The sequence below is a fragment of the Trypanosoma melophagium genome (genome assembly GCF_022059095.1).
Source record: "Trypanosoma melophagium isolate St. Kilda chromosome Unknown ctg5segment0, whole genome shotgun sequence".
Taxonomy (NCBI): Eukaryota; Euglenozoa; class Kinetoplastea; order Trypanosomatida; family Trypanosomatidae; genus Trypanosoma; species Trypanosoma melophagium.
In genome coordinates, this window is record NW_027125187.1 from 714,324 (window position 1) to 740,768 (window position 26,445).

The window sequence follows — 26,445 nt, forward strand, 5'->3', positions numbered from 1 at the left end:
CAAAATCCATCGTGGGGTTTCCAATCCACAAGAAGAATTACAAATGGTAAGAAACAAACCAAAAGAAAAAAAAGCAAAAACCAAAACAAAAAACGAAATAATTGAGTGTGGAAAGAGAAATCTTTACTTATTCATAATGTGTAATGGGGGAAGATCAGGGTCATTTTCCATTTTAAATGGAAAGCTGTTAGATGGAATTTTTTCATCTAGACAAACCTCCTCGCTAGAGAAATTATGTATTATTTTCTTCATGGAGGATACTATGCTAGAACGAGAGGTACTAGAAGTTGGTGATCTAAAATTGTGAACAACATCGTCAAGTAATCCATTCCATGAACCACATTTATCATCAACATCTATGATTCCCCCATGTGCCAGCAAAGCGCAACGTACAGGTAATCCTCGTAGGCGGTGAAGCGTACGGTTGTACGCTAAAGTAGAGTTAACTGTAAAAGGAGGGAAAACCCCCTTTTTGATAAGCACAAACATATCAGAAGTATAAAACAACTGTGAATATGGGTGATAAAGACATATCATATGGGATGTGTGTCCAGGACACCTAATTGCTAACCAATCGTCAAAACCATATGGAAGTGGTGTTCCATCATTCAATTTAGGTCCTTTACTAGGCATTTGCCAATATGGACCCAATAATCCTTTAGAGAAAAGAAATACATTTTCATATCTTTGGCGTCCCAAACGACCAGCTGCAAATGAGACAAAAGACACCTCAGCAAGTTGTCTAAGACTACCTTTAATACCTTTGTAATATTCACTTATGTCCAATGGATGAGCAACTGGAATACCACAACGTTCAAAACCGATAGAAGCTCCAGCATGGTCAATATGGGAATGTGTAGAAACAGCCAAATGAATTTTATCTTCCATTCTTTGTTTTCCAACCTTGTCCGAGTTCATTACTTCCTCCACGTAAAACCTAATACGTTCCAAATCAGTAGGAAATCCAGTGTCAAGAAGTAACATCTTTTCTTCCTTGGGGTATTCAATTAGGTATAGAGCTGACATGTACCCAGAAATACAATGAACCTTCATAGGTTCTCCACCAACTGTACGTGTCAGTACAAAACTAGCTGAAATAGCATCGCCAGAACCCCGAAATTGAGCTGGTGAACCAATATATTTGAATAACCTCACTCTACAGAATCGCATTTCATCCTATAAATAAAAAATAAAATAAACAATATATAAGAAGGAAGCAAAAGAAAGCAAACGAAAGAAAAATCCAGAAAACGGAAAAAGGAAAACAAAAGATACACAAAGGAATATTTAAAAAAAAAACGTAATTACCCCTTTTAAGAAAAATTCATCGCATAATATTCGCAAACTCCTTTTCGTACCCTTTTATTTCGACTCAATATGCTTAACAAACCCTTGATATTTCTTTTTCCTTTTCCCTAGTCTCAAACAAAAGGAGTAATATTCTTCATTCGTTTATATATGTATGTACACTCCTTTCACTTCATTTTGTAATAATATCATCGCAAATAAAAACGAATACAGAACGTTACTCCTTTATTTTTCTCTTTCTTTTACTCGTTTGTACCTTCGTTTTTTTTTTTTCCTTTTCTCTACAGTGCTTAGAACTTACTCAGCGTCTGATCGATGACCGGTGTTCCATCAACAAGCAAATCCTTTGCCAAGTTTTGTGCGATATCCTTTGATTTAAGGGCAGCAACAATAGCAAGACCAAATGCAATGGCTGTACCAGGTCCCATACTTGTCAAGCACTTCCCAGAACGAACAACAGGATCAGCCGACCACTTTACAGGTGCTGGAACCTTGCCTTTCAGTGCGGGATAGCAAGTGACTGTTTCCACACCCTCCAGCATACCCATAGGGACCAGAGAGACGACTGGGGCAGCGCAAATGGCACCGTACCACTTTCCCTGAGCACGCATATCGTGAAGGATTTTCTTAAGTTCTGCACTTTTGCCAAGATGTTCCGCCCCTGGAAGACCGCCCGGGAGAAAAACACCGTCGTATGCGTCGGCGGACTCGTTCTTGATGAGTGAGTCTGTGGTGAGCTTCAAACCCCTGGAAAGGACAAGATTTTGGCTTTCCATCACTGACGCAACAGTGACCTGGATATCTGCCCGACAAAGAATGTCTGTGATGCAGGAGAGTTCAATGTCCTCCGTGCCATCAGCTGCAGGAACGAGTACTTTTTTTGTCATGGTATCAGTTATCTGAATAGGTTTTTTTTTCCTCTCTTTCTGTTTTTTTGTATGTACGCACTTATAATATTATTTTCTCTTTTTTTTTTTTTTTGCTATGTTTGGATAATTATACTCTCTACATTGTATTCATTTTTTAGGAAAAATAAGAGGAAGAATAAAGTTTAAAACATAACGTTGTTTGTAAAGGAGAAAACAAAAACAGTAAAACAATGGATAAAAATTAAAAAAAAAACAAAAAATGACAGAAGCAGTAGCACCAGCTGCTTCCAATAGAATCCGTTTCTTTTTTCTTTTCTTTCCCTTCTTCTTATTCATGTATAGCTATCATTTTTGCCCCCACCCCTCACTCAAGACGCAGAGAAATGTTCAGCAGACAATACAACAGAGATGTTACCCCCCACCGGGAGTGCACACACACAAAACACAGGATCCCCTGCGGATTGCACGTTAAGAGGCAAAACGTGTCCTAAAACGTGCACCAAATCACCCATTCGCACATGCTCCTTGACGAAAGAGGCCAATGTTGCCCCGTAACAACGCACCTGTACGGTGACAGGTGTGGGGGTAGGAAGAAATGGCACACTGTACTGCACCAACATGCGAGCATGTGGACCATTCTCAGCAGTAGCAGATGTATCGTCAGTCTCCTCTAAAGTCCCGTCGCCATGCATGGTTGCCTCTGAGAGTACTTTCCCTACCAAAGTCACCACAGCCACAGAACCTGGTGCACTCAACTGTGGTAGGGATGAAAGTCTCGTGGAGGAATCCTCTGCGGAGGAAAAATGTTGTGGTGATTTTTCCTGTATTAATTCAGCCGTAGAAAGATGTAATGCCGCAGGAGGTGAAACGACATAGCGGGAGTGACGTTGCACCTCCTCCGCCTTCACCGCCTCACGCTTAGTCATTGCCATCTGATCACGCGTCTCCTGCAGCAATCGTTGGAGGTGTTCCTGTTTAACCAGTTCTGCCCGTATCTCAGCATCTTCCGGTGCAGCAGTATTGGCAGGTGTGGACACTCCGCTGTTACTGTTGCCATTGCTATTAAGCGTGCCTTTTGAGGGTGATACCTTCTGAGTTTTGAGTGGACTCTGCCGCTGCGTTATATCACATGTGCTCAGCTCAGAGAAGATGTCATCAAGGAGGGAGTCACTGCTACTGACGCCATTACTCTCAGTATAACTAACACTACGCTTGTTATCATTACTACTATCACTGCTGCTGCTGCTGCGCAGGGCAAAGGCCACAGAAATAAACCGCCGGGGGATAAACCTGCGCATACACCTTGTCCACAAAGCCAAGAAAAAAGAAGAATGGAGCATTAAAAGGAAGAACAAAAAAAAATAGATCAAAACATTTTATTTTAATAGAACAACATGTACAATAAAAGCAATAGAAAAAAAAAACAAGGAAAATGTATAGATATGTGGCTGAGCGAAATCAGACGAGCAAAGTAACCACAGCGGCCCATGTATACACTTGTTGTTTTTCTTTTACACTAAAAACGATAACAAAAATAATATATATATATATATATATATATATATATATATATATATATATATAACGATAGGATAGAATATACGTTAATGCGCTACTTGTCACTAAGCATCAACGGTAATGTCATGCCAATTTTCCATGCGGTCAAATTCATCATTCGATTTTTTTTTCGAAGCTGTTCATTTATACGCACCAACTCTGACTTCTTTAACTCCAGATCACGATACTCATGTTTTAACTCCCCGACACATTTGTAATCATTTGTAGCCAAATCTAACTTCTTCTCTAATGACTCTTTGGTAGCTTGTAAATGATGATGATCATCCTCTAAAGAGGCCTTTTCGAGCCTCGCCTCGGTAGCAAAACTTTCAATAACATCAATTTCATCTTTTTTTTCTGCGACTGTCATTATTTTCATTTTCACAGTTATTATCTGGATGAACTTTTCCCGTGTTTTTTTATCTCTCACTTCCTGGGCCTTCACCAAACTCTCAAACGTGGAATGTTTAATTTTCCACATTTCCAATTCATCGCGTAACTGCTGCAGGTGTGCATCACATTTTTGCATAGTCATTTCAAAATCCCGTTCAACTGTTACATACGCCTCTTCATACCGCATATCTTTTTGACGCCGGTGATGAGCCTCATCAAATGCTACACGACTCAATCCAGACCAAATTGTACAAAGACACAAGTCACATCTATCAAGAATCGACTTTGCTGATGTGAGAACCACTGGTGAATGAGGTGTACTATCTGCACCATCTTCAGAATCAAATGAATCGGTATCATCCTCAGTTTCCTTCCATTTTCCTAACACATCAGTACTGTTTAGAGTGACACTAAGTTTCCAAAGTTCATGAAGTGTACGATGGGAACAAGCAGCTAGACAACCCATGGCTGCTTCCGTCGTCTCAACCATGGCTACTTTGCGACGTAACACTTCTACTGTCTTTTTCATACCACTCAAGTCAAGAAGAGGAAATTCTTCGATTTGCTGAGCATTTGTTTGTGCCATTTCAACAGCGTTAGCATCTTCCTTCATAATGATATCATGCTGTAAAGATCTTACTTCAAGGTTCATATTATGAAGATTTTGCTGAAATTGACTGCAATACTCAGTGAGTTCTTGTACTGATTGTTTAATATTGGCTTCTAGCTCCTCAGCGTGCCGTACTCCTTCAGACAATTGTAATGAATGCTCAGATACACGTTCTGCTTCTGCAACACCACGCTCCAACCACTCGCGAATTGTCTTCTTTTCCTTTTAAATAATTTCAATACGCTCTAATAAAGTCTGAAATGTCGCAGCTTTGCCAGTTGCAAGTAAACCCTGAGAACGGAGGTGCTCAAGCGTGCGTTCCACCTCCTTGCGTTTGCTGGTCTCCTGAGCTATTTTTTGCTTCACATCTATCATGTCTTCCTTTGAATAACTGCGATTTGAGTGACTCATAACACACTTACTTATCAGAAAACTTTCTTGTGTTTCTTCTCTTAGCAAGAACAATTTGAACAGGAGAAAAGAGAAAAAAAAAAGAAAAAAACATATAGGGAAGGAAGAAGAAACACAATAAAATAAAATAAAAATCAATGTATCTATTTAAAGTAATATTGAATGTATCCTTTACTTCCCACTGTATCTTTTCTTACCACACTGATGACGAGAAATGCAAAAAGTATGCACCAATACCAATATCAACAACAATAACAACAAGGAGAATAAGAGGAAAGAGAAACGTTAAAAAACTATTCCTCTTACTTAGGAAGTAGTCCTGCTTTGACGTAGTCCAGACGTTGCTTTTTTGTTAACATCTGTTCGTCAATAAGATCCATACGAGGCTTCGTTAGTGTATTCATTTCCTTTCCTATGTTCCACCGTGATGGAGTGTTAAATTCAAACACAGACGGGAATGACTTTACCCGTACTTTTGCTCCGCTAGTGGCATGTTGCAAAGTGTATACCTGCCGTTTTGATACAAAGAACTTCCCTGTCCAGTCACCTGTGATGTAGTTCTCTTCTGGCAAGAAAAAAGACGGACTCTTCGCTGTCATAAACTTCCAGAAATACGGTGCATTTAAATTCATAGCATGGGTATTTTTTATGTGCGGTCGGCGGTGAAACGGATACTTACGCTGTCCACGTCGGGCCAAGTAGAAACCAAACGGAGACTTCGCTATCTTAAGAAAACGTTTTGGGGTGCTGGCAAACACACCAGCAACCATTCCGGTATTAATCCCTAAACCCTGAGTCGTAGTAGGACAACAACGACGCAACATTTTATTCTCTTAAATTATCCACTCCTAAGCTTGCCTAAATAAAATAAAATAAAATAAAAAAGAATCAAAATATATATGTATAATAATAATAATAATAATAATACCAGCACAGCATTTAATCAGGTCCCAAGAGTTTTCTCATTTTAGCTGCAAAAAGAAAAGAAAAAAAACTTCTTAGAATTAGTCTCTTCCCAACGTTCTTACCTAAAGAAAAAGAAAGAAGTCATCCCAACTCTCATACATGGACGAGAGGAAAACACATAAAAACAATACCTAGTCTCATAAAAATAAAGAAAAAAACTCGAAGTAAAAAAAGAATAAACCCTTTACAAGATATATATATATGGAAATAAATAAGGGAAAAAAAAAAAAGAAAGGAGGAAAGGAGAGCAATGGCACCCAACAGTCGTCATGGTAGTTCATTACTGCCAACCACTGAGCGTCACCACTGCTGCTTTTACTATTTTTTTCTGAAAGAAATAATTGTCAATGCCAATGGTAACCGTAAAAAAAAAAAACAATAATAATAACCCGCATAATTTTTATTTACCCTTCCGGTTTTTCACGCAATTTCAAGGGCAAATTGATAACAGCATCCTCAATCTCCCTAGCATTTGGATCACTGAGACTGAAGGTGATCTGCTGCTGTGCTGCTATAACCTTAGCATCGGCTTTGTAGCGACTCAGTATTGCCTCTTGTCCAGCTGCAAAGTTCTCTCGTTTTTGAGAGGCTCCCGTTAAAGGAAGTTCTTGAAATTGCGCTTTTACTCCACGAAAGTTTCGCTTACATGTAGAGACAATTTCGTAATGGATGGCATCCATAACTGCATTGCAAGCAGCAATAGCTTTATTGCTCTCCGTGTGCCGCCCAGTCATGCCAATATACAAGAACTGACCCTCATATTTCATGATGCCACGAATGGGAATATATTGTTTGTGAGGCAGCATCCTTTACACCCTTAGAACCAAAAATACCATACTTTAAACGACTTTTTTCAAGTACAATAAATGATGCGTCATTCCAGTTCATTACCAAGTGTCTTGGATCTTTTGATGGAACATGAGAAAAGGGGATTAATTGTGTCTGAATAAAAGCAAAAAGCTTTGATGGGTTTGCGTTAAATTTGTACTGTCTTGCAACACCATCACCATTACAAGAAATCATATACTATAAATAATAAGTTCCACAATCTGACATGCGAACTGAAAAGTGTTGTGGTGATATAATTGCAGTTTCAGCTTTTAGTGGTAGTCCTAATCCCATAACACAGTATAATTCTTGAATTGCTTTAACATCATTGCCCATTTGTGATAACATTTTAGCACTAATCACTTGGGTAACATCTCCAGTAACAATACCTTGCCCCCATGTGGTTTGGCAACGGCTTAAACCAGAGTAATCAAACTGCATAACTTCTCAGTCTTTAAGAAATGCTGATCCACTTGGTACTCGTGTTAATGAACTAGGACACATAAATGTTGAATAAGGCACAAGTAGACGACTAGGATCCAAAACTATAATACCATCATGAGAGTGTGTTTGGGATCCACTGATACGTGGTAAATACTTAAGTTCAATAATAGCACTCGGAAGGGCAACAGTAACTCCACGTGAAAAAAGTTCACGTAAAACATAGTTTTCAGTAAATATACCATAACTAGTCTTAGAATCCAGAGACAAATGTTCAGCAATTAAATTTCTAAGTTCATACTATGGTAAAGCCCATCGAACTTTTTGTTCACGAAATAATGCTGTAAGATGAGTTACAATTCCTTGACGCATTCTTCGTTGTGCCTCCACAAGGTGAGAAGTTTTTTCTGCAGAAGTTCCTAGCATTTCATCTCCAAGCATATAGATTAAATGAGATGCAGTATATTTAGATGATGGTAAAAGACTACTTGGACGATTATAATAAAGTTGAGACGCAATAGTACCTAAATAATTACTTAATTCCTTAAATGTTTTTGGTCCTTGATCGCTTTTTGTACTTAAAACTGACCAATCTTTCGCGCTTACTGCAAAATTACCGACACAAACTAGACCACGATCATCATCTCCTCGCAAGCGAAAGAAAGTGTCTCCAAGAAGAACGGCAATTCTGTTAATGTGTATCAAAACAGACGGATCACGAGAATCCTTAAGAGCATCTTTTCTCGTACCCACCAAAAAAAATCCAATTTTAGCTGAATCACCACCAATATCTTTAGAATATACTCGGTGGCAAGCTGCATGAAGAAGTACAAGTTCCCTTTCCAATTCTAGTTTAACATCTTCAACTGGTTTTGTAAGATCATAAACCAAACAATATAACACATTTTTAGATGGTAATAAGTAAGTTGGAATACCATGCCAGAAAGTTAAATCACCTGGAAAATCAAGTAAATCAATATGAATTTTAGCAGGATCATTTACACCATTTTTTGAACTTTTTGACATACCTATAGAACTCAAGAAAGCTCCTGATTTTTGTTGTGGTGGTGGTGGTGCATCCAAATTCAAAAATTTGACATATGTTTTATACCAATCATTCCTTGAGCAATAAGCATCATCCACATTAACAGAAGTAGAAGTTGGATGAACTGTAGGGGTAATAACATCTGGTGTATTTCGAATCATAGGTGCAGAAGAGGCTGCAAGACATTTCACAAAGCTAGATTTTCCAGCGTTAGAATTACCAATTTAAAAAAATCTGTACTTAATCATAAGTCGATATTCATCTAGATCAGTAGTTAATGATCCAAGGATAGCTTTGTGAGTGTTTTGAACCGCTTGTGTGCCAGCGAAATATGAAACTTTTAGAACATTTTTTATAAATTTTGGAATACCTTCATTGTCTCCAAAGACATCTACGACTTCATCACCATCATCATCTTCAATTTGATACTTAGATAAAGCTAATTCTGCCTTCATTCTGAAAACATCTTCCATTTTTTTTTTTGCTTGTTTTAACTCATCATTAACATTTTTCAATTGACAAATGTGTGTAGGATTTAATCTATCTTTCCCTCTAGCTTCTTGTGTTCCTTTTTCTCTGGTAAGTGCATCCTCCTCTGTTCGAATATACGCAATTTCTGCACGAAGTTCCTTAATAGTTGTCATAAGATCTTGAATTCTCTTATTTGCATCTTCTGGTATCATTACAGAGTTTGATTTAGTAACATTTGAAGGCTTTGATACTGGTTTTGCTCCCAAAGATTGTACTTGCTTGGTTAATTCTTCTATATATACACCAAGTTCACTGTTTTCTTGCTCTAAAGATTCCTTCTGTGTCTGGTATGATTGCTTTATGACAAGATGATTTTTCTTTAGTTTACTCTGTACATCAGCTGAGCTCCTACGGATAGCATCAATTTCTTCTTCATAAGAAGCAACAAGATTATCTTTTTGATATCGTATTTCATTATCCATCGTCCTTTTTAGATTATCATACAAAGTTTTATAACGATTAATTTCTTCACTGTGCAAATGTTCAACCTCTGATAATCGAAGTTGCATGTTCTCTTCATACATAGACTTTACAGATTCTATAAGTCGTTCAAATTCTTTCTTAAATTCAGGATTTGTAGATGATCCTGATAACCCTGCAAGTCCTTCTCCTTCCATTTGTACCCTTAATTCATCCATTTCCATTGTTACACGTCGTGCTTCTGCTTCTGCTTCTTTAGCCTTTAATTTGTACTTTTCCTTCTCTTGACGTTCTTGTGAAAGTTGATGATGAATTTCACCAATATCTTTAATCCTATTAGAAGTTGATTCAGCAGTCTGATTCATTAAAGATTTTTGTTCCCTCTCCAAATACTCCTTTAACTACTCTTCATGACGTTCTTCAAGTGCTTCTCGTTGTTGATATTGTTGTTCTTCCATTAATTCATTTTCTTCTTCATTAAAACGAATAAGTTCTTCAACTTTTTCTTTCGGTGCACTTGATACAAGTAATTCGTTAAGTTGATCCTGTTGAATCTTTTTAATCCTTGCCCATTCTGCTTGAAATACTGTTTCTGCTTCTTCACGTTCACGTTGTCTTCGAGCTGCTTCTAGTTCAAGAGTGTTAATGCGACCTTCTGCTGCAGTAAGTAACTCTTGTAGTTTTGCAGCTAATTTTTTATAATCAACATTAACAGTAAGTTTGGCATTAGTTTCTACTGCCATAGCACGAGATCCAAAATAAAGTGTTCCTAGTGTTTCACGTAAATGTTCACTACTAGGACCTGCAGTAAGTATAATACTGCATTTTGCACGTCCACCAATAGCATCTTCAAGCATACGGGTTAATTTTGCATTACGCCATGGAACGTGCTCTGAACGATCCGATAAAGCTTGTACAACATTTCCAAGAGAAAGAAGAGATGCATTGACAGTTTTTGCATCTAATGCCATTTGTCCTTCTTGAACACCTGTTTTGCTAAAACGTTCATATCCGGCAAGATCGATAAGAAAAAGTTTTCCACTTCAAACCTCACCACCTAGAACATCTTTTGGAACAGATTTAACCTGAATAAATAAAGCAGCATGCCCTCGAGAATTTTCTGGATTCATTTCTGTTGCAGTAATTACTCGATATTGATTACCATCATCACAAAGACGACGAAAATCTTCTTCATCCTTCACAGTATGCTCCTCAACTCCTGGGAAACTGACACTATTTTTTTCTCTATTAATCTTCAATTCAGGAGCTTCAGGATTAAATAAATCCTATAGTCTATCCACATAAATCTGAATAAAAGAGAACATAATATTATAGATTCGTTCAGGATCATTTTCAATAGTTTTAAAAAACGTTTTTCATTGTTCATGGAATAATACCTCCATTAGTTGGACTGAAATTACACATAGTAAATGACTTACCAGTTCCAGTTTGTCTATAGACCATTACAGTACCCCAATAACCTTTGAAAAAGTTAGTAACGACAGGTTGAGCTACTCGATGATAAATATCCCCTTGATCTACTTCACCATTAAATATATAATCCTGGTTACATGTTTTTCCCTCCAAGAGGCATGTTTTATTATCAGGTTGAATTTCAAGTAGATAATGCGTTCCGTTCGTGGGATCAATATCACCTTTCTTCGCCGGCCGAACACGAAGGAAGACCATAATACGATTGGGCCCTTCATCCTTATTCTCCTCGTCACCCATTGCTTCAATAACGACAAAAGTTGTAAAATAAAACTAAAATGTATAGAAAAATAAACTACTAAAAATCTTACTAAGAATACTAATATCACTGGTAGAAAATCTTAAAAAGTAAGAAAGCTAGGCAAGAGAAAGATGACACGAGAACGTGAAACAAAGGGGGAAAAAAAATGAGTAGAGACAAGAAAAAAGAAAAAAATTCTTCATATCTCTTACTTCTCACATTTTTTTCTTTCTCTGTGAAGAAACATAAGTCAGTGTCATTGCAAGAAAAACAACTTTGATAAAGTACAGTACGGTAATTCGTCATGCTATTGTTTCAATGGTGAAAAACAAGAGCCTATAAAGAAACCATTCATATCCAATAGACATCGCTAACTATGAATGATGCTCCTGAAAATCCACAGCTTATTTGTCTCGACCCAAGATTTTGTAGATGCTGCAGTGCACACTTGAGTGAGCTACAAAAGTAAAGAAACACCCATTTTGGACCTACCTAACTACCTAACTACCCACCTACCTACCTAGGCAAAGGCCATCAACCTACTATAAGTAAAGAATGAAGAGAACCTTCGTTAGAAATACTGTTACAGTGAAAGAAACAGACAACTCTTGTTATCAAACAGAAGTAAAACAAAACAAAAAAAAACAGACCACAACATTCCTAGTATAAAGTCAGTCAATATTATCAGATTTCATGTGATGAACCAGAGACACAAATGTTTAAAATAGTTTTCATCGTTTTTTTTTTTCTTTATTTCTTTTTCAGGTGTTCGCTTCATCTCTTTGCTTTGTTTTTTTTTTCTTGTGTGTGTGTGCTTTGATATGCACACTATGCCCCTCTTTTTTGTTTCCCTGTAAGATCAATCGGGTCTACAGAACACCACCTATTCCGCCACACAAGGCTATTTCTCTTTCTTTTTTCTCTTCCATCATTTCACCTAGTCTTCTTCAGCAACACCAACTTGTGGTGCACGAAGTATACGATCCTTGATTTTATAACCAGTCTTCAATATGGTAGAAATGTGACCGCTGGGGATTTCCTTGGTTGGAGGAGTCTTAAGAAGAGCATCATGAATGTTGGGATCAAATTTGGCCCCTACCTGAACATCCAACTTTTCGATTCCGTGCTTCGCAAAGTTGTTTAGTAAAACTTTTACTGACATCTTCACCCCAGTATAGATAGAGTTTAATGCCTTATTCTTCTCAATTTCATCGGCTCCAAGCTTTGAGATAACTTCAATACCCTTTTCGAGAGTATCCACAACATCCAGCATGTCCTTGCCAAAAGATGTGATTCCATAAGCCTTCGCCTTTTCAACATCTTCACGACCAATACGACGGGCGTTATCAGCTTCAGCAGCACGATAAAGCACTTCTTTCTTCAGTTCACCAATATCTTCTCTCGCCTTTTCAAGTTCCTTCTCCAATTTAGCAAAAGCCTCTTGAGTAATTGGTGCTTTTTCTTCTTCCGGCTTGGCAGTATTCTCCTCCTTTTTGGCAGCTTCTGTCGAGCACCGCATACGAGAAGTACTGATGGTGGCCAAAGTTCCTCGACCAAAAAAAGAGACACTCCGCAAGGAAAGGGCGCGCATCACGTAGGGAATTCCTGTAAACGATACAATTATAATTTTTAAAAAAAAGGAGAAAATAGTGTAATAGAAAGGAAAAAGAATTTGAATAAGAAAACAAAGAAAGGGTATCCAACTGTACAAACTATCACAGCGGTCATTAATTCAACCCAAAGTAAGAGCAAAGATATAAAAAACAAAAAAAGAAACTCAAGGTGGCAATAAACTATCTAATTCAGTCATATCAACTGCTGTCATCATAGATTCTCGTCGTAGAAAACACCACGCAAAGCGAAAATGACGCATCTGCTCTTTGGATACGAAATCAACGTTACGAACCCCAACATCAGTACGTTTAAGAAAAATAGGAACCGAAGTCAAAAAAGCATAATTAAAGCTCTGTAATGATAAATTTTGAAAAAGAGGAGTCTCAACACCCGTTTTAGTTTCGACAATAGAAACATCTACAGAGGTTCCTCGACAGTTATACTGAGCCAATACAGGAAGAATAGGTTCATCCGCAACTAAATCAATAGCATGACCTTCAGGAATCCTTCTTGTCGTCACTACTCGGAGGATATATTCAGTACCATCAAGATCAAGAAATCTTGTATCATGCTTACTTAATGATCCCTGAATAAAACCTCCACAACACTCAAAAAACTCTGCTATAGGGGCACAACCTGAGGTCCCTCTAAGAGAACACAAAGCTTTTTCACCATCAATACCGTGTTCTAATACAGTTAAGATAATAACACCACCTGCAGAGGGAGCTAATGACCAACGAAACTCAATACTTCGAAGTTCCTGTAAAAATTCTGACCAAAGATTCATGATTAAAGGTTTTTGGAGAAAGCCGTATTTTTCAAAGCAAATTGATTTCGCCTCATTTTCATCCATCATCGATTTTACTACACTATTACGTGATCCATTTAATCCACTACTTTCACCACTAGCGAGTCTCAACCGTTTTCTACGTCTGCTTTCAAACGCGGGTGGAGGGCTCGTAGATGGGATACCCCCTTGGGCACCTACGACTAGAAATCTCGCTTCTTGTATCAATAGACTTCTCTTCCAGAATAAGCGCCGCATTACTAACAAATCAACCCCTAAAGACCAATCAATATAAAGTGTTGCGTACAGACTCAATAAAGACAGAGCATATGAAGGCAGAAAAAAAAAAGAGAAACAAAAACCAAAATTGAAATCAACACCCCAAAACCCACCACCACCCCGACAAAGGGAACCCAAAACCAAAGAATAAAAAAATCCATCAGCAAGAGAAACGCCACCCAGAACCACAACCCAAGAAGGCGAGGAATTAAGAATAACGAAGAAAAATCGGCCCCCGCGCCTCGTCCCTGCCGCCCCCGGCGGGCGCGGCAAACCCCGCAAAACAACCAACCCACCGACCGGGCGGCGGCGGCCCTCGGCCCTGACCGGGGTTGGGGGCCGGAACCGAATTTCCCGCCCCTCCGGGTGATTCCCTCGTTTTTTTTTCTTTTTTGGGGGGCGCCCGTTTTTTGTGTTTTCGCCGCGGCCCTCGGGGGAACGCCCCGGGCCAACATTTTTCAGAAAGCTTGCGAAAGAAATTCTCTACCATGAAACCGTGCTACGCTCCGGCCTTCTGACAACGCAAGGCCCGACCATTCTTCTCGCCTTTGCCGCCTGTCTGGGCGCAATTTTTCGGAAAGCCCACCCAAACCAGCCTTCACACCGCCCCAAGCGGGAGACGGGCAAAAGGGCCTCCCAGCAACCCCATTGCGCCAGCCCCGTTGCCTATTATTGAAAACCCCGCTCGGGAAAGTAAATGAATGTATTATGCAAATCTTCGGGAACGCACGGACGGATATGAAAAATAAAATATTTTCCCTTTTCTTCTGTTCCAGGGGGTGTAAGGCTAGGCCATTTTCCCGGCAAACGCCGCGGCGTCGCAAACCGCCCGGAGCCAACCACCCCCCCACAAAAAAAAAACAATTATAATGATCTAAACCTCGTTTTCACGCACAATAAATCAAATAAAAACAGAAGAAATAAAGAGTAGCATTATATTTATTTGTAAGAACCAAAATTCTTCCCCCTAAGATCACAAGTGCAACCCAACATTTCCCCTCCACAATTGTTTTGCTAATAAACAAACGGGACTGAAGAAATGAAAGTGCTGAAAAGCCCTTTTTAATCCGCTCCCAGCTCTCCCCATCGCAAATTCCACCCCTTCGCTATGTCTAATTTTTTGATATTTTCACCTCTAGATATCCCATCCACTGGATTTTGCCCTGAAGCCACGTAACTCCAAATAACACGTATGCCGTGTGGGCATAAAACTTTTTCTATAGCGCCAACTTCTGCCACTAACGCCTGTGAATGCGTGTTTCCTTTTTGCATAATGTTCATTATTGTTTTGCTGCCAACGCGAATATCCAGTGGCCCTGCCAAATGCATTTTAAAACCAAGCAACGCTAGATGAACAGAACGCGCCTTTGCTTGGGAAATCGTGCAAGGCGAGCGCTTCCAAGCACCACCAGCAGCCACCAAAACTTCCCCTGAATACTTAAACAATAACGCTCCCAATCCGTACACGGAGGCGTATGTCGCCAGCGTTGCTGTAGAGGGCAACCGCTGTGGTGGGTGAACCGGCTCGTTCTTTAACGATGTTTTAAGCCAATTTTGTCCAATGACCCTTGCATTAAGTGATAAAGTTGCCTGATCTTGTGGCTGTAATAAACCTCGATTTGAACATGATAAACGCTGACGCGCTATTTTTAAGAAGAAATAATAAGGGAAAAGGGATTCACCCCTAACTCCCGCCGCGCGCATCATGCGCGAAACTGTGCTCTCCAATTCTTCAACCGCCGTCGTTTCTAGCGGCGGTGCCCCTTGCAACCTTTCTATCGCCTTCTGGCTTGGGGAGACCGTGCGGTTCCTTATGGTTGAAGTGCGCCCCGATGAAATCGCTTTCCTTTCTGTCCAACTGCCGCTCCCCAATCGTGGCTCCACAGCTTTGCATGTTATGTATGGTGTGGCGTCCCCAAGATTGTACCTTTCCGTGTGGACCACTTATTCTGATGTTGCCGATCCACAAGTGGATGTTTGATCCTTTTGGCGCCACGCACTGTGAAAATACCATTTCCGGATCGTCGGCCAAAACTCTTGTAATAGTATTTATAATCTCAGGACTACATTTATAACCCATGAAAAGGCGAGTGAACTCAACTAGTTCTGATTCCGTGCGGCAACGGAAACTTGCCCGCATGTTTACTGGTAAGGCCATCTGGAAAAATGATGCCTTTAAATCAAATAATGCTGCGGTTTCATCATAAACCACATCCAGGTATCGGGAAATTTGCCCCAAAGGCACATCGGCCTCGTAATCATCCTTGGCATTTTTTCCCTCGACCAAGCAAAATCTCCTTCTCTGCCCTGACGGTTTATCCTCAATCACCGTAAAAGGACTACTCAACCTTTAGTTGGATGTGATGAAGCTGTAAATATAATTCCTGCTTCTTCCGCACGCTTTGTATCAGCGTTGTTAATTATTAAATTGGATCCACGTTCCTTTAAATGCGCTTCTGTGTTTTGCACCGTGTTCCATGCCTCGTCCCAACGCATTCTGGCTATCTCGTTCAAACGGTCCCTAATCCATTTGCTGGACAGTGTTCCCACGTCTATTTGTTGCAATGGTAATCGTTCTTCTTCTTCTTCCGTTGCTACCCTGGTGCGGTGCGATCGTCTCAGCATGCTGTGCCCTTTGAAAGGGGTGCCAATTCCTTGTTTTATCGGTTCTGGTATGGTCCATTTTTCAAAGTCACTTTTTTCTAATTCTTTTACATCAATGAAGTCAGTTGCACTGACTTGTTTATGGTTGCGGCCCAATGGCCGAGACATCTTACCGTGCTCTGTGAGAGTTTCTTGGACGTTTTTGGGAGGGCTCCCCAATCCACTATTATGGCTGCTGGGTTTTCTGCCTGCGGCACGGAATTTTGTTTTTGGAGTTTTGCGATTTCTCCCCAATCGGCTGGCTGTGACCCGCGCCAGTCTTAAAGCCACTCGATATCTTTCCCTTGTAAGGGTATCGCTTATCACATCCAATTCCCATCTCAACATTGGGCGTGCTTGTTTTATGGGATCTGCTTCCGCTGTCTTTTCTGGGCCCGCCAGAAACATTTGAGTGGGCGTTCTCCCTGATGCCAACATGGTGATCAGTGTGCGCGTGTATTGGATCGCGCTGTTTTCTTGTCCATTGTAGACTTACGACAAATAACAGAATGTTTTCTTCCGCCACTTCTAAATTGTGCTGCACTGTAAAATCGATGAATCTTCTCATTATGGATCCCCGTTGTTCCCATGTTGTGCGGGCCACATGCGTTTAGTGATACGGTTGAACTCGGATGCTAGCGCCACGATGTACGGATCTTGGGAAGGTGCGGGTATTATCGTAATGTCGTTTATAGATTTCGTTCCTTGGGAAAGGTTCGTTTTTCGGAAAAAACCTTTGAATTTGTTGCATTTTTCTTATTTCCCCTTTGGCAATGGTATGGGTCGCCGTTTGGGTATTCGATCGGAAGAAAATCACCGTGTTGTGTGGGTTCATCCAATCTTGGATATCTATCTTTTGTTGATATCCTATCATTCCCGGCCCCGGCATTCACTGCTTCAGAGGCCGAATATCGTTTTTTTGGTTTATATGGTTCAGTCAGTAATTGCACCCGGCACGTAGAGATATAATGCCCTATGCGAACGCATCTGAAACATTATGCCTTGCCGGGAGGTGGTGCCGAATGTTTCTTCTGAGACTCCATGGCTGCTTGGATGAATGGATCCTCTCTTTTTAATGGCTCGTCTAACACCTCCCTGATGTCCTGCATCTTCACTCCTGGATGATCCTTTGCAGTTTGAATAATTCGCAGTTGTGTATATAATCCTCCTCCCATTTGCACCTGTCGGAACGATAACCCCTTGTTGCGAACTGTATAGACCCATTGCACGGAATTCTCCCATGCTTCATTATAGGCTGGCCCAGGATTTACTGGCATAGGAAAAGTTACTCTGTAAGCAGTCAATATTTTGGCAGGTGAAGTGTCAATAATTAATCGCAGCATACTGTCAAAGGTGCTTATTTTGCCATTCTGGCGGGCAACCGGAAAACGATGCTAGCAGCTTGATATCCTGTATTCCCGAATAAAATTCCTCTTGTAGTTGTTCCTCGTGACCCAGCGGTGTCGTCCACTCAGGCCATTCTTTGCGTATTCCCTTTGTGGGTGTATGGACTGTTCTTGGGTCAATGTTGTGTGTCGTGTCCCATCCCATTTTCTTTGGGGTCTCCTTCCCTAATTGGCGTAATAACTCTTCGTTTTGCTTTTCTCTTTGGCTGAGTTTTTCCCTGGCTGGCTCGAGTTGCGCCACCATTCCAGGCTTCTCCGCCTGAAACTGGAACCCTTGCGCCCGTAATTCTGCCAGTTGCCTTTTTCCCTTTGCCAATTCTTCATGCGTGGTTGAGGTCTGCGCCAGTGCTTGCGATAATCGCACCTGCTCTTCTGTCGGTGCGCGTGTAAATGTGTCACTTGCTCGTGAGCTGTTGTCAGTTGCACTTTTGATTGTGCCAACTGCGCTTGCGTATCTGCCAGTTACCCTTTTGCTTTTGTTGTCTCCTGGTAAACTTGCGTCATTTGTTTTGTAATTCCTGGAATTGCAGACTGGCATATTGATGAAAACGGCACTGCTCATCCTGCAGTTGCGCTTGAGCGCATTGGTACTGGTGGAAAAGCTGAGTTTTTTTTTTTCTGCTAGCGCTGCCCGTTCAGCACTGAAACGGGCGTGTGCTTCTTCAAATGCCTGAAGAAAATTTGTATTCCGTGGCATCGTAAAGTTTATAATGGAGGTACGCAAATCTCCCCAATTCATAACTCTATTTTGAGCAAGATTAACGACGATTATGTCGTTGTCCAGCGTTAGAATACCATCAAAGCGATACTTTAAATGCAGAGCCTCGGGTGGAGAAAATTCAAGTAAAGTAACCGTAGGGCCATTCCGGCGCAAAAAATCCACGAATACCTGGGTATTGGTCATTCATTCCGCTGCGGAATAAGACTGGCGAATAGTACTTCACATTTTTACTTGCTTGTAAAAATACTTTCAGAAAACTTACGCTTAGACAAGCTGTAAAAATGAAAAAGAAATAAAATTATCTATCATGAAACCATTAAATATTTTTTGCTATCTGATAACTTAACGCACGATCATTCTTTTCGCAAGTTTCAAACAAAAAAAGGAACAACTTTGACACCCCAACTAACCCTGAAAATTTGAAGCACTAGCCCTACAAAAGCGTTTATTAGACTAGTACTTTGAGACTCCTGCCGCGATGGAGGCTAATTGAGTTGGTCCGCGGGATGGCTAAAACGTTCCAGTCGTCTTTTCTTCGAATGTCGACCTTTTGACCTATTTTCTGTTTTTTTTTAGTATTTCTTCCTTTTTTTTGCGTTGGTCTTACTTTTGAAGGCGATTAGATTCTCTAACTCTGGGTGGCCTGGCACATTTTCTCTGCCACTATCTGATCATAGCCCGCTTATTTGGAAAGGAATCTTTGTAATTGGCTAGCGGCGATCTTGTTTTATCTTCATATTTAATTATCTGCACTCTCCTGCATTTTGGTGGGGCTTTTGGAGGGAACAGCCTACCCCAGTTTTGTTTTGATAAACATGAATAATAACTTCTTTCTATATTTATCATAGTAAAATTCTTGAAAACCGTAGGTCTTGAGATAAAGTATTAAAAGGAAATTTTTTTGATTTTAACAAAACGCGCTTTCCATGAGAACGTCGAGCATTCGGCCCGGCCCCAAATCCCTTAGACTAATGCGAGTTTTCTCGGAAAGATGTCATTATTGCAGTAACGATGGAATAAAGCAAAAATATTCATAGGGGTGCTTTGTACCACAACCCAACGCCCACCATGCCGCTTTGCCCTTCTTCGTTTGTGCTTTTGGTGGTGTGGGATCCGGGATGGGTCAACAATGTGAGGCCATAGAGGGCAAGGGCATTTTTCAAATAAGCAGCAAACAGACCAATCCAGAGTTTCAGGATGTGCAAACCCAAGTTGCGCGTGTGCTTGGGGAACTTGCGAAGGGAAAACCACAACTCAAAAAGATGATTCATATAATAAAGAAACGGAATAATCAGATAACAAAAACTCTTTTTACCCAGACATAGAAAGGCAGTTAACAACCTTACGTGGGGAAAGGGATAACGCCTCAACAATTCATCAGAATATCGTTTCCCAGCGTTCCAGATCATCTTTTCCACGCGGACGGCAACCCGCCCAGAGTGCAATGTCAAGAGGTCAATTTTTTAATCTTGAGCATTTGCTTTCTGAGGTGAAGGCGGCTGTGTAAACATTTGGGCCCCTTCACGCCGCGAAAGAAAACCCACCGGCGCAAACCGAGGCTTCTTTTTGAGACAATGGGCGAGAAAAGCGGTGAAAGGGCTGCCTAAATACCAAACCAGTTCTGGGTGTCAAAGAAAAGCAGAAGACCCCCAACCCGAGCGAGGCGATGTCTTACCAGGGCGCTCGGATTGGGCATTACGCCTCTGCCGCCCGCTTTTCTTCCAAGGAAGCCGCCTAAGATGAATAATAATAATAATAATAATAATAGTAATAATAATAATAATAATAATAATAATAATAATAATAATAATAGTAATAATAATAATAATAATAATAATAATAATAAAAGACCAGCTCCGAAAGATCAGAGCCCAAAGATGAGAACCGCGGGGAGAACCTTTCCCCAAGAGCCGGAAAGGCACGGACTCCCATCAGAAAAAAAACAAAGATCATCCGTTTTCACTCAAAACTTTTTGGGAGACAGAAGGTCAACGGGACCATTTTTCGTTGAGGGGACAGAAACCCTCAATAGAGAGCAGTTTCCCACCAAAGAAAAGATAGTGTGGGCCGAGAACTCGTGGTTTTAGTTCCGAGTATGAAATCAATTGGCAAGACGGAGATTATCCCCATGCCATTCCGCACCGCAAGAAAAGAGGCGCCGCAACCAGATGTCTACCGGCTGGCTCTGGGGTTATGGATCTTTTCTGCTTGTGAAGGAAAACGCCCATAACGAAAAGGCAGATAAGGCGATACAAAGGAAGGGATGCAGAGCTCGAGAAAAACAAGTGATCGCATTTATTATGCGCGCTCAACTTTCCAGAAGACAACAACGCCCATTCATTTGGCGTACTGCCTACCTCGCCCTTGTTCGAAAAGTGCCGTCCCAGCTTTTCTTTTTTAGATGATGCAAAACGATTTTTAACCACAAATATACTCCAAAGAGGGGCAAAACATCTTGCAATGGAAGGCTGGCCCCGGGAAAAAAGTGCCGCAGCCACGGGCCGGGATGCCCTAAAGGGCCGCCCAAGAAGATCTACAAGGACCGCCTTTTCAAGAGGCAACAGAGGGTGGAAAAGGAACCCATAATCAGAAAGGAAATAAAGCCAAACAAAAATTCAATCGCCATAGCAAGAACGGATTATGAAAAAGCAATCTCCCCAAGCAGGGATCCCATTCCTTCCATTAAAATCGGCGAGCTTATCACAGAGCGCATCGGGAATAATCCGAAACTATCTTAACCCTCGATAATTTGCGTAAGCATGCAAATCCTAGAGCCCAACCGCAACCCCAGGAGCCCATTGCGTCAGGCGAGGGGTTGATCTGGGACCGGCAATATGTTAGCGCAGAAGAAAATACTTATGCGGATCAAATGTGAAAATGAGTTGAATCACCAAAAGCAAACCCGCGGTTAATAAGTGATGGAACTCGCCCCCTTTCCCTAAGAACGGCGTTCTGCCGCAAGTGTGTCGCGTTCCCTTGGCGCCTCAAGAGGGGGAGTGCAAACTTCGCCACTAGGATAAGCCCTTATGTGGGCAACCTGTTTCCTAAGAGAAAATTTTCCCCACCGAGGATAGACCACAGGACGGTTAACACAAAGAGCAGCGCATCATGCGGCAACCCGTCACCTCCAAGAGGCGGGGTGGGAAGGGCAAAAAACCACTGCATTTGCAGATTTAAGAAAAAAAAAACACCGCCAGCAAAAGACACATTCAATATCGAAAAAACTTCGCCCAAACATCACGACGGAATTAATATCAAATCTCCAAGAGACAGAGCAAAGAGAACCAAGGAAGAGAAGCGAATAAAGAGAATGACAAAGACAAAGAATTATCAAGACAAACCATGGGACCAAAGTTCTATTTAGTTACATCTTTAGGCCCAACATTAGGACCTATGGTAAAACAGTGGACTTGCTATGCTTAAAGGAACCATTTTTCCAGCAACCTCAGCTGAGAATCTGCGCGCGGGCATTCGCCCAAGATCAGAACTAGAGGAGTCAACGCCGTTTCTCACCCCACCTACCCTTTATGGACCGCAATTATCGATCGACAATCCCCACATCATTAAAAGGGCTTTCCCTGCGATATCGCGAGTTAATTAAAATTTAGTTCATCTTGTCTTTTGGAGTTGGGTGTTTATGCTTGGATTGATAAAGTCCGTATTGGTGGGCCAAAGGAAAGGGTGGAGATGTAGGGAGGGTGGGTATTTCTCAGAGTATATGGCATTGTGGAACCACTGTGGTAGAAGGACAACATTTGCTTGATGAGAAGGATGCGTTTGTTGAGGTACTGCCCAATCGTGGAGTTCATTCCGTCTATTTGAGCAAAGAAGATGGTACCAAGACTAGAGGAGGGCCATTTATCTTTAATTATCCAAGATGAAAGGGGCAAGGGAAGCCACGATACATCGTGTATGATGTACGTTTCTTGGGTCTGTGGAAGGGAATACCTTTTTTATTTAGTATTCTTTTTAACTGTTGCGTCGACGCTGATCACACCTTGGTGTGGTGGGATTTTGGGGCCTTAAGATTGGGCCGGTTTTTTTTTTTTTCACTTCACACACGCCGCTGTCAGGAGAAGAATGAATTCAATACCTGTTGGGGAACAGCCTTGTTCCTTTGCCATAAAAGTTACCAATTGCCGCTATTTTGGTTGGAAAGGCTCAACCATGCACGAATGAATCATGTTCTTGTTCAGGTTTCTTGCGAAGTTTCGGTCGCTGAAAGTGCATGGGAGGGTGCGCCAAATACGATTTCGCAAATTTAAAGTTTAAGTTACCCAATTGACCTTCTCTGCTTTTAAAACGTTTTTGCCTGGACATCATACGCATGCCCCTGGCACAACGGTTGTGGACATCATGGAAAAGATAATATTCTATCAGAATGGTGGGCACTTGGGCGGTTGATATCGATAGAGATTTTCGGCGAAAGAAAAAAAGCGAAGTGGAATTACACTTCTTTAGCACGGAACGTGGGAGGACGGGTTAAAGAGACCTTTCTACTTTCATTTCTCCAGTTTTTAATGTCAATTCATTCTTACGGTGACACCAAAAAAAAAAACTGTAAAAAACAGAAAACATTTTTCTATTCTTCTCTTGTTCTAATTTGGCGGATCCAAGTCATAGGATACCGTAGATTTTTTTCTGACTGACTAAGTAAAAGGTTGCTTTTATCTACTTTATGAGCAAGAAATCGCTCACCATACCCACCGTTATTAAAGCCAGTATTAATTTACATCTTTTTTTGGTTTGGTTCTATGACGCATTCCCCAAATGATAAAGAAGTGGTGTTGGTGCCATTTGGATTACGCTTAGAGATTCGCCCAGGGACACCGAATTGGTCTAAACCAGAGCGCCATAACTGAACGAAGTGAAGCGTGAAGTAATGGTTATTGCACTCTAGAAAGAATAATTCACCACCCCCGCCTTCAGTAACGTAAGAATTATGTTCGTCTGAATAAAATTGTATTGTTTGCATGGGTCCACACCAAAAATCCCACCGGTCCCGATTTAGAGGCACGTTTGCGAAAGCGTTCATAATTCTTAAATTTCTTTACTGCCGTGAAGAAGGGCGGAGCGCTGAGAAGGAGTTCGTGGTAAACCAAACCCTTGCCATAGATAGCCAAAAAACCTTTTTTTATACAGAATGGAAGAATGCCAAAAAATACCCCACCCACAGGGGGCCAATCGAAGAAGAGAACTAAGGAAACACTACCCTACATCCCAATGCTTCTCGACCCCCAAAACTGCAAACTCCAAGACGCCATTTCCCCATCCCCAAATGGGAATGGCTGGCGCCAATAAAAAAAAAGCAAGACCCTTTAAGGCGGAAACCGGCAGCCCTGAAGATACGCCTTCCGTCAAAAACTGGACCCCAGCGCCCGTGGGCGAAGGGGCGCTTTTTGACTTGGGGCGCCGCGCGGCTCAAGGGAGGGGTGGCGTGGGGTGTTTTTGGGGCTATTCCACTTGGTGGGCGCAAACGGTTCTCCAGAAGGAAGGTGTCGGCTTCTAAGCGCGGCCCTATTTTTCGAAGTCTGGCTTTCTTTTCTACAAAAATCGGGGTTGTTTTTATCTTTATTTCCTTTAAAGTCGAACCTATAAAGCGGAAGCTTCCAAGGAAGTTCAAGGAACCAATTCTCAATCTAGAACGTTCCATGTCTGCAAAAAAACCTTGGGCAAACACACCTCCCTTGGTTAAAGTTTGCTAGCAAGGGCTTGCCCGAATAACCTGTAGGCATTTGCTTTTTGGGAGGAGGTGGGATCCGGATTCCTTTTGTTGATCTAGGTTTTACGGGTGGCAAAATCCATTCCCACCATAGGGCGGCATTGCATCGATTAACCCGTTGGCTTCCAAACCTCCTCTAACGCAGCGCGGGTCGCCAAAGTAATGCTTTGAGTTCTGCTATAGGTGGCTTTTGGGGCCTCTAGAGTCTTTTTTCCGTTTGGAGTTTCCCCCAACATGGCGCGGTTGCTCTCGACGCCGCGTGGTGTTTTCGGATTGGGCGCCTTCGGGCTTCACAGAAGAAAGCGACCAAGAGCCCTACCACCCCACGCGACCGAGGAAGACCCCAGGCCCGGCCCCCACCCCCGGGTGAAAAAAAAAAAGCCTAGATCCAGCGGCCGTTTTTTTTGTTTTGCCATTCTTGGGGGCGACGCCGGTTGCCGAACCAGGGCCGGTATTATTTTTGACATGGCGCCAAAGGAAACCCAGACAGAAGTGCCATGGATTTCCTGGGTGTGTCGAGCGGTTTTCTTTGCCCCGGGCGGCAAAATTAACTACAAGGGTTTTTTTTTTGTCGTGGGGGTTGTCTGTGGTGCGGGTGCCCTGTGCTGGCGTTTTCCTTTCGCCCTTGGCGCCCTTGCGGGGTGCGAAGTGTGGTGCGCAGCCTTGTTCCGGCTGTGTTCTTTCCGCCTGGCGCCGTCGATGTAAAAGGCCCACGATCTGAATATTTAACGAAGCCAAGTGGTAAGAAAATTTTCTACGGTGGGGTCAAATTTGCGCAGACATTTCCAGAGACAAACCGCCACTCTGAATTAGACCCTTCTGGCGCCACAACCCTTGGAAATTAACTCTCCGCAAAATGATGTTTTAATAGACATTAGAGGGATATTTCCGTGACCAATCTTGTTGTTTTTCACGAGGGATGGCCAGTGTTCTTGGCAGTGTGTGTGCGGCGCGTTGGGTCTTTCGCTCTCTGGGGTGTGGTCTGCCGTTGTCTTCGATCTTGGGTTCTGCTGATTGATCCGGTTTGCGAAAAACATCACCCCAATGGCGTTTCCAGGTATTATCTACGGTATATTTCAAAAAAATGATAATAACTAAACTTTCTTTGTTATAAAAATAAAATAATTCTTTTTTATTGAATTGATCTTGGCGCAGCTCGTGGGAAAACGGAGCTTTGGTGGTTGGGCGGTGGGGGGTCGGGCATGCCATGGTGAAGACATCATTCTTTCAATTAAGTGGAATTGCCGGCGAAAAGCGCAACTTTGAAAAATATTGGCAACATAATGCTCCCATAGCTTTCTCTTTTGCACCCCTTCCCGCGGCTATTCCTCGCCTTGGTCATTACGTTGTTGTTGTTCTTGCGTTTAAAAATGGCACACTCACAACACGATTGGGCAAGGGAAAGGTAAGTCTTTGAATCGGACTACATTGCGTTTGTAAAATAGTCGCATTGGGCATGCGGCAAGACTCTGAGTTTTTTTCTGTGACTTTGAAGAAGTTTGCTTTGCCTGGGCACTTGAATGCGCGGCCCAAGAAGAAGAATTGACGTAGCACCGCCGTCAACAGAGCTCAGCGCAGAATGGAGCCATTAGATGGTAAGAGCGTCCGGGGCCAAAGGAGGGCAAATGCACAAATTCAGTGGATGGAAAGACAAATGTCTGGAATTCGTCTCGGCTGGGAGTTGGGTGAATTCAAATTCTAAAAAAAGCACATGAATTACTGGCGCAGCCTGAATAAGGGAAATAAAACAGTTTAGCCAGAAAAATCCCAAGAAAGCACCCCACAGAACCAGAAGGCCGCAGAATATAGTAAAGAAGAAACCATCACACCCTTACTTGCCAAGTAAAACCAGAATACGGCAAATCTAGTAAGGACCTTTAATAATTTGATGGGGCAAAACGAGCAAAATCAGAGCCCCAAAATGGGGTCCTCCTGGGGGCACGGGGCGGGGATAATTTTCGGACCATGAGGCCCCAAGAAAAAAAAAAAAGAGAGAAACCTGCCTCTGTTTATTTTGGGCCTTTGGGTTGCCACGAAAGGCGGTCGACAAATGGAGAATAAGAATCCCACCGCCTTCGTCCCAGCGGCGGGGCGCCATGCAGGCGTTTTGGGGCAGGGCAAGGAAAATGGCAAATGGGATTCCTATAAAACAAAAGCCCCCA

General features: G+C 41.8%; 16 protein-coding genes across 16 annotated transcripts; 2 read left to right on the top strand and 14 right to left on the bottom strand.

Annotated features, from left to right (window-relative positions):
• Window positions 1-123: 123 nt before the first annotated feature.
• Window positions 124-1,170, bottom strand: LSM04_001390 (Metallo-beta-lactamase; the record flags this gene model as incomplete). Its single annotated transcript, XM_067329732.1, has 1 exon — window positions 124-1,170. The coding sequence occupies one exon, from the start codon at window positions 1,168-1,170 to the stop codon at window positions 124-126; it is 1,047 nt and encodes a 348-aa protein (XP_067187215.1).
• Window positions 1,171-1,598: 428 nt separating this feature from the next.
• Window positions 1,599-2,195, bottom strand: LSM04_001862 (DJ-1/PfpI; the record flags this gene model as incomplete). Its single annotated transcript, XM_067329733.1, has 1 exon — window positions 1,599-2,195. One exon carries the CDS (start codon window positions 2,193-2,195, stop codon window positions 1,599-1,601), a length of 597 nt encoding a protein of 198 aa, XP_067187233.1.
• Window positions 2,196-2,545: 350 nt separating this feature from the next.
• LSM04_000568 (uncharacterized protein) lies at window positions 2,546-3,475 on the bottom strand (the record flags this gene model as incomplete). The annotated part of the gene is made up of 1 exon (XM_067329734.1): window positions 2,546-3,475. The coding sequence occupies one exon, from the start codon at window positions 3,473-3,475 to the stop codon at window positions 2,546-2,548; it is 930 nt and encodes a 309-aa protein (XP_067187173.1).
• Window positions 3,476-3,789: 314 nt separating this feature from the next.
• LSM04_006097 (uncharacterized protein) lies at window positions 3,790-5,148 on the bottom strand (the record flags this gene model as incomplete). Its single annotated transcript, XM_067329735.1, has 2 exons — window positions 3,790-4,913; window positions 4,980-5,148. 2 exons carry the CDS (start codon window positions 5,146-5,148, stop codon window positions 3,790-3,792), a joined length of 1,293 nt encoding a protein of 430 aa, XP_067187439.1.
• A 302-nt stretch (window positions 5,149-5,450) lies between these two features.
• LSM04_009479 (uncharacterized protein) lies at window positions 5,451-5,972 on the bottom strand (the record flags this gene model as incomplete). Its single annotated transcript, XM_067329736.1, has 1 exon — window positions 5,451-5,972. The coding sequence occupies one exon, from the start codon at window positions 5,970-5,972 to the stop codon at window positions 5,451-5,453; it is 522 nt and encodes a 173-aa protein (XP_067187599.1).
• Window positions 5,973-6,870: 898 nt separating this feature from the next.
• Window positions 6,871-7,137, bottom strand: LSM04_002497 (uncharacterized protein; the record flags this gene model as incomplete). Its single annotated transcript, XM_067329737.1, has 1 exon — window positions 6,871-7,137. The coding sequence occupies one exon, from the start codon at window positions 7,135-7,137 to the stop codon at window positions 6,871-6,873; it is 267 nt and encodes an 88-aa protein (XP_067187268.1).
• Window positions 7,138-7,140: 3 nt separating this feature from the next.
• LSM04_006165 (uncharacterized protein) lies at window positions 7,141-7,383 on the bottom strand (the record flags this gene model as incomplete). The annotated part of the gene is made up of 1 exon (XM_067329738.1): window positions 7,141-7,383. The coding sequence occupies one exon, from the start codon at window positions 7,381-7,383 to the stop codon at window positions 7,141-7,143; it is 243 nt and encodes an 80-aa protein (XP_067187442.1).
• A 6-nt stretch (window positions 7,384-7,389) lies between these two features.
• On the bottom strand, window positions 7,390-8,589 carry LSM04_008612 (uncharacterized protein; the record flags this gene model as incomplete). Its single annotated transcript, XM_067329739.1, has 2 exons — window positions 7,390-7,630; window positions 7,685-8,589. 2 exons carry the CDS (start codon window positions 8,587-8,589, stop codon window positions 7,390-7,392), a joined length of 1,146 nt encoding a protein of 381 aa, XP_067187555.1.
• A 63-nt stretch (window positions 8,590-8,652) lies between these two features.
• On the bottom strand, window positions 8,653-9,744 carry LSM04_007132 (uncharacterized protein; the record flags this gene model as incomplete). The annotated part of the gene is made up of 1 exon (XM_067329741.1): window positions 8,653-9,744. One exon carries the CDS (start codon window positions 9,742-9,744, stop codon window positions 8,653-8,655), a length of 1,092 nt encoding a protein of 363 aa, XP_067187493.1.
• Window positions 9,745-9,780: 36 nt separating this feature from the next.
• On the bottom strand, window positions 9,781-10,350 carry LSM04_007811 (Kinesin motor domain; the record flags this gene model as incomplete). Its single annotated transcript, XM_067329742.1, has 1 exon — window positions 9,781-10,350. One exon carries the CDS (start codon window positions 10,348-10,350, stop codon window positions 9,781-9,783), a length of 570 nt encoding a protein of 189 aa, XP_067187525.1.
• A 72-nt stretch (window positions 10,351-10,422) lies between these two features.
• On the bottom strand, window positions 10,423-11,110 carry LSM04_006678 (Kinesin motor domain; the record flags this gene model as incomplete). The annotated part of the gene is made up of 2 exons (XM_067329743.1): window positions 10,423-10,646; window positions 10,777-11,110. 2 exons carry the CDS (start codon window positions 11,108-11,110, stop codon window positions 10,423-10,425), a joined length of 558 nt encoding a protein of 185 aa, XP_067187464.1.
• A 938-nt stretch (window positions 11,111-12,048) lies between these two features.
• On the bottom strand, window positions 12,049-12,702 carry LSM04_004579 (GrpE nucleotide exchange factor; the record flags this gene model as incomplete). Its single annotated transcript, XM_067329744.1, has 1 exon — window positions 12,049-12,702. One exon carries the CDS (start codon window positions 12,700-12,702, stop codon window positions 12,049-12,051), a length of 654 nt encoding a protein of 217 aa, XP_067187366.1.
• A 186-nt stretch (window positions 12,703-12,888) lies between these two features.
• On the bottom strand, window positions 12,889-13,770 carry LSM04_008357 (uncharacterized protein; the record flags this gene model as incomplete). The annotated part of the gene is made up of 1 exon (XM_067329745.1): window positions 12,889-13,770. One exon carries the CDS (start codon window positions 13,768-13,770, stop codon window positions 12,889-12,891), a length of 882 nt encoding a protein of 293 aa, XP_067187546.1.
• A 9,988-nt stretch (window positions 13,771-23,758) lies between these two features.
• Window positions 23,759-24,214, bottom strand: LSM04_008544 (uncharacterized protein; the record flags this gene model as incomplete). Its single annotated transcript, XM_067329746.1, has 1 exon — window positions 23,759-24,214. The coding sequence occupies one exon, from the start codon at window positions 24,212-24,214 to the stop codon at window positions 23,759-23,761; it is 456 nt and encodes a 151-aa protein (XP_067187553.1).
• A 303-nt stretch (window positions 24,215-24,517) lies between these two features.
• On the top strand, window positions 24,518-25,128 carry LSM04_005178 (uncharacterized protein; the record flags this gene model as incomplete). Its single annotated transcript, XM_067329747.1, has 2 exons — window positions 24,518-24,931; window positions 25,018-25,128. 2 exons carry the CDS (start codon window positions 24,518-24,520, stop codon window positions 25,126-25,128), a joined length of 525 nt encoding a protein of 174 aa, XP_067187399.1.
• Window positions 25,129-25,490: 362 nt separating this feature from the next.
• LSM04_008451 (uncharacterized protein) lies at window positions 25,491-25,700 on the top strand (the record flags this gene model as incomplete). Its single annotated transcript, XM_067329748.1, has 1 exon — window positions 25,491-25,700. The coding sequence occupies one exon, from the start codon at window positions 25,491-25,493 to the stop codon at window positions 25,698-25,700; it is 210 nt and encodes a 69-aa protein (XP_067187549.1).
• Window positions 25,701-26,445: the final 745 nt, after the last annotated feature.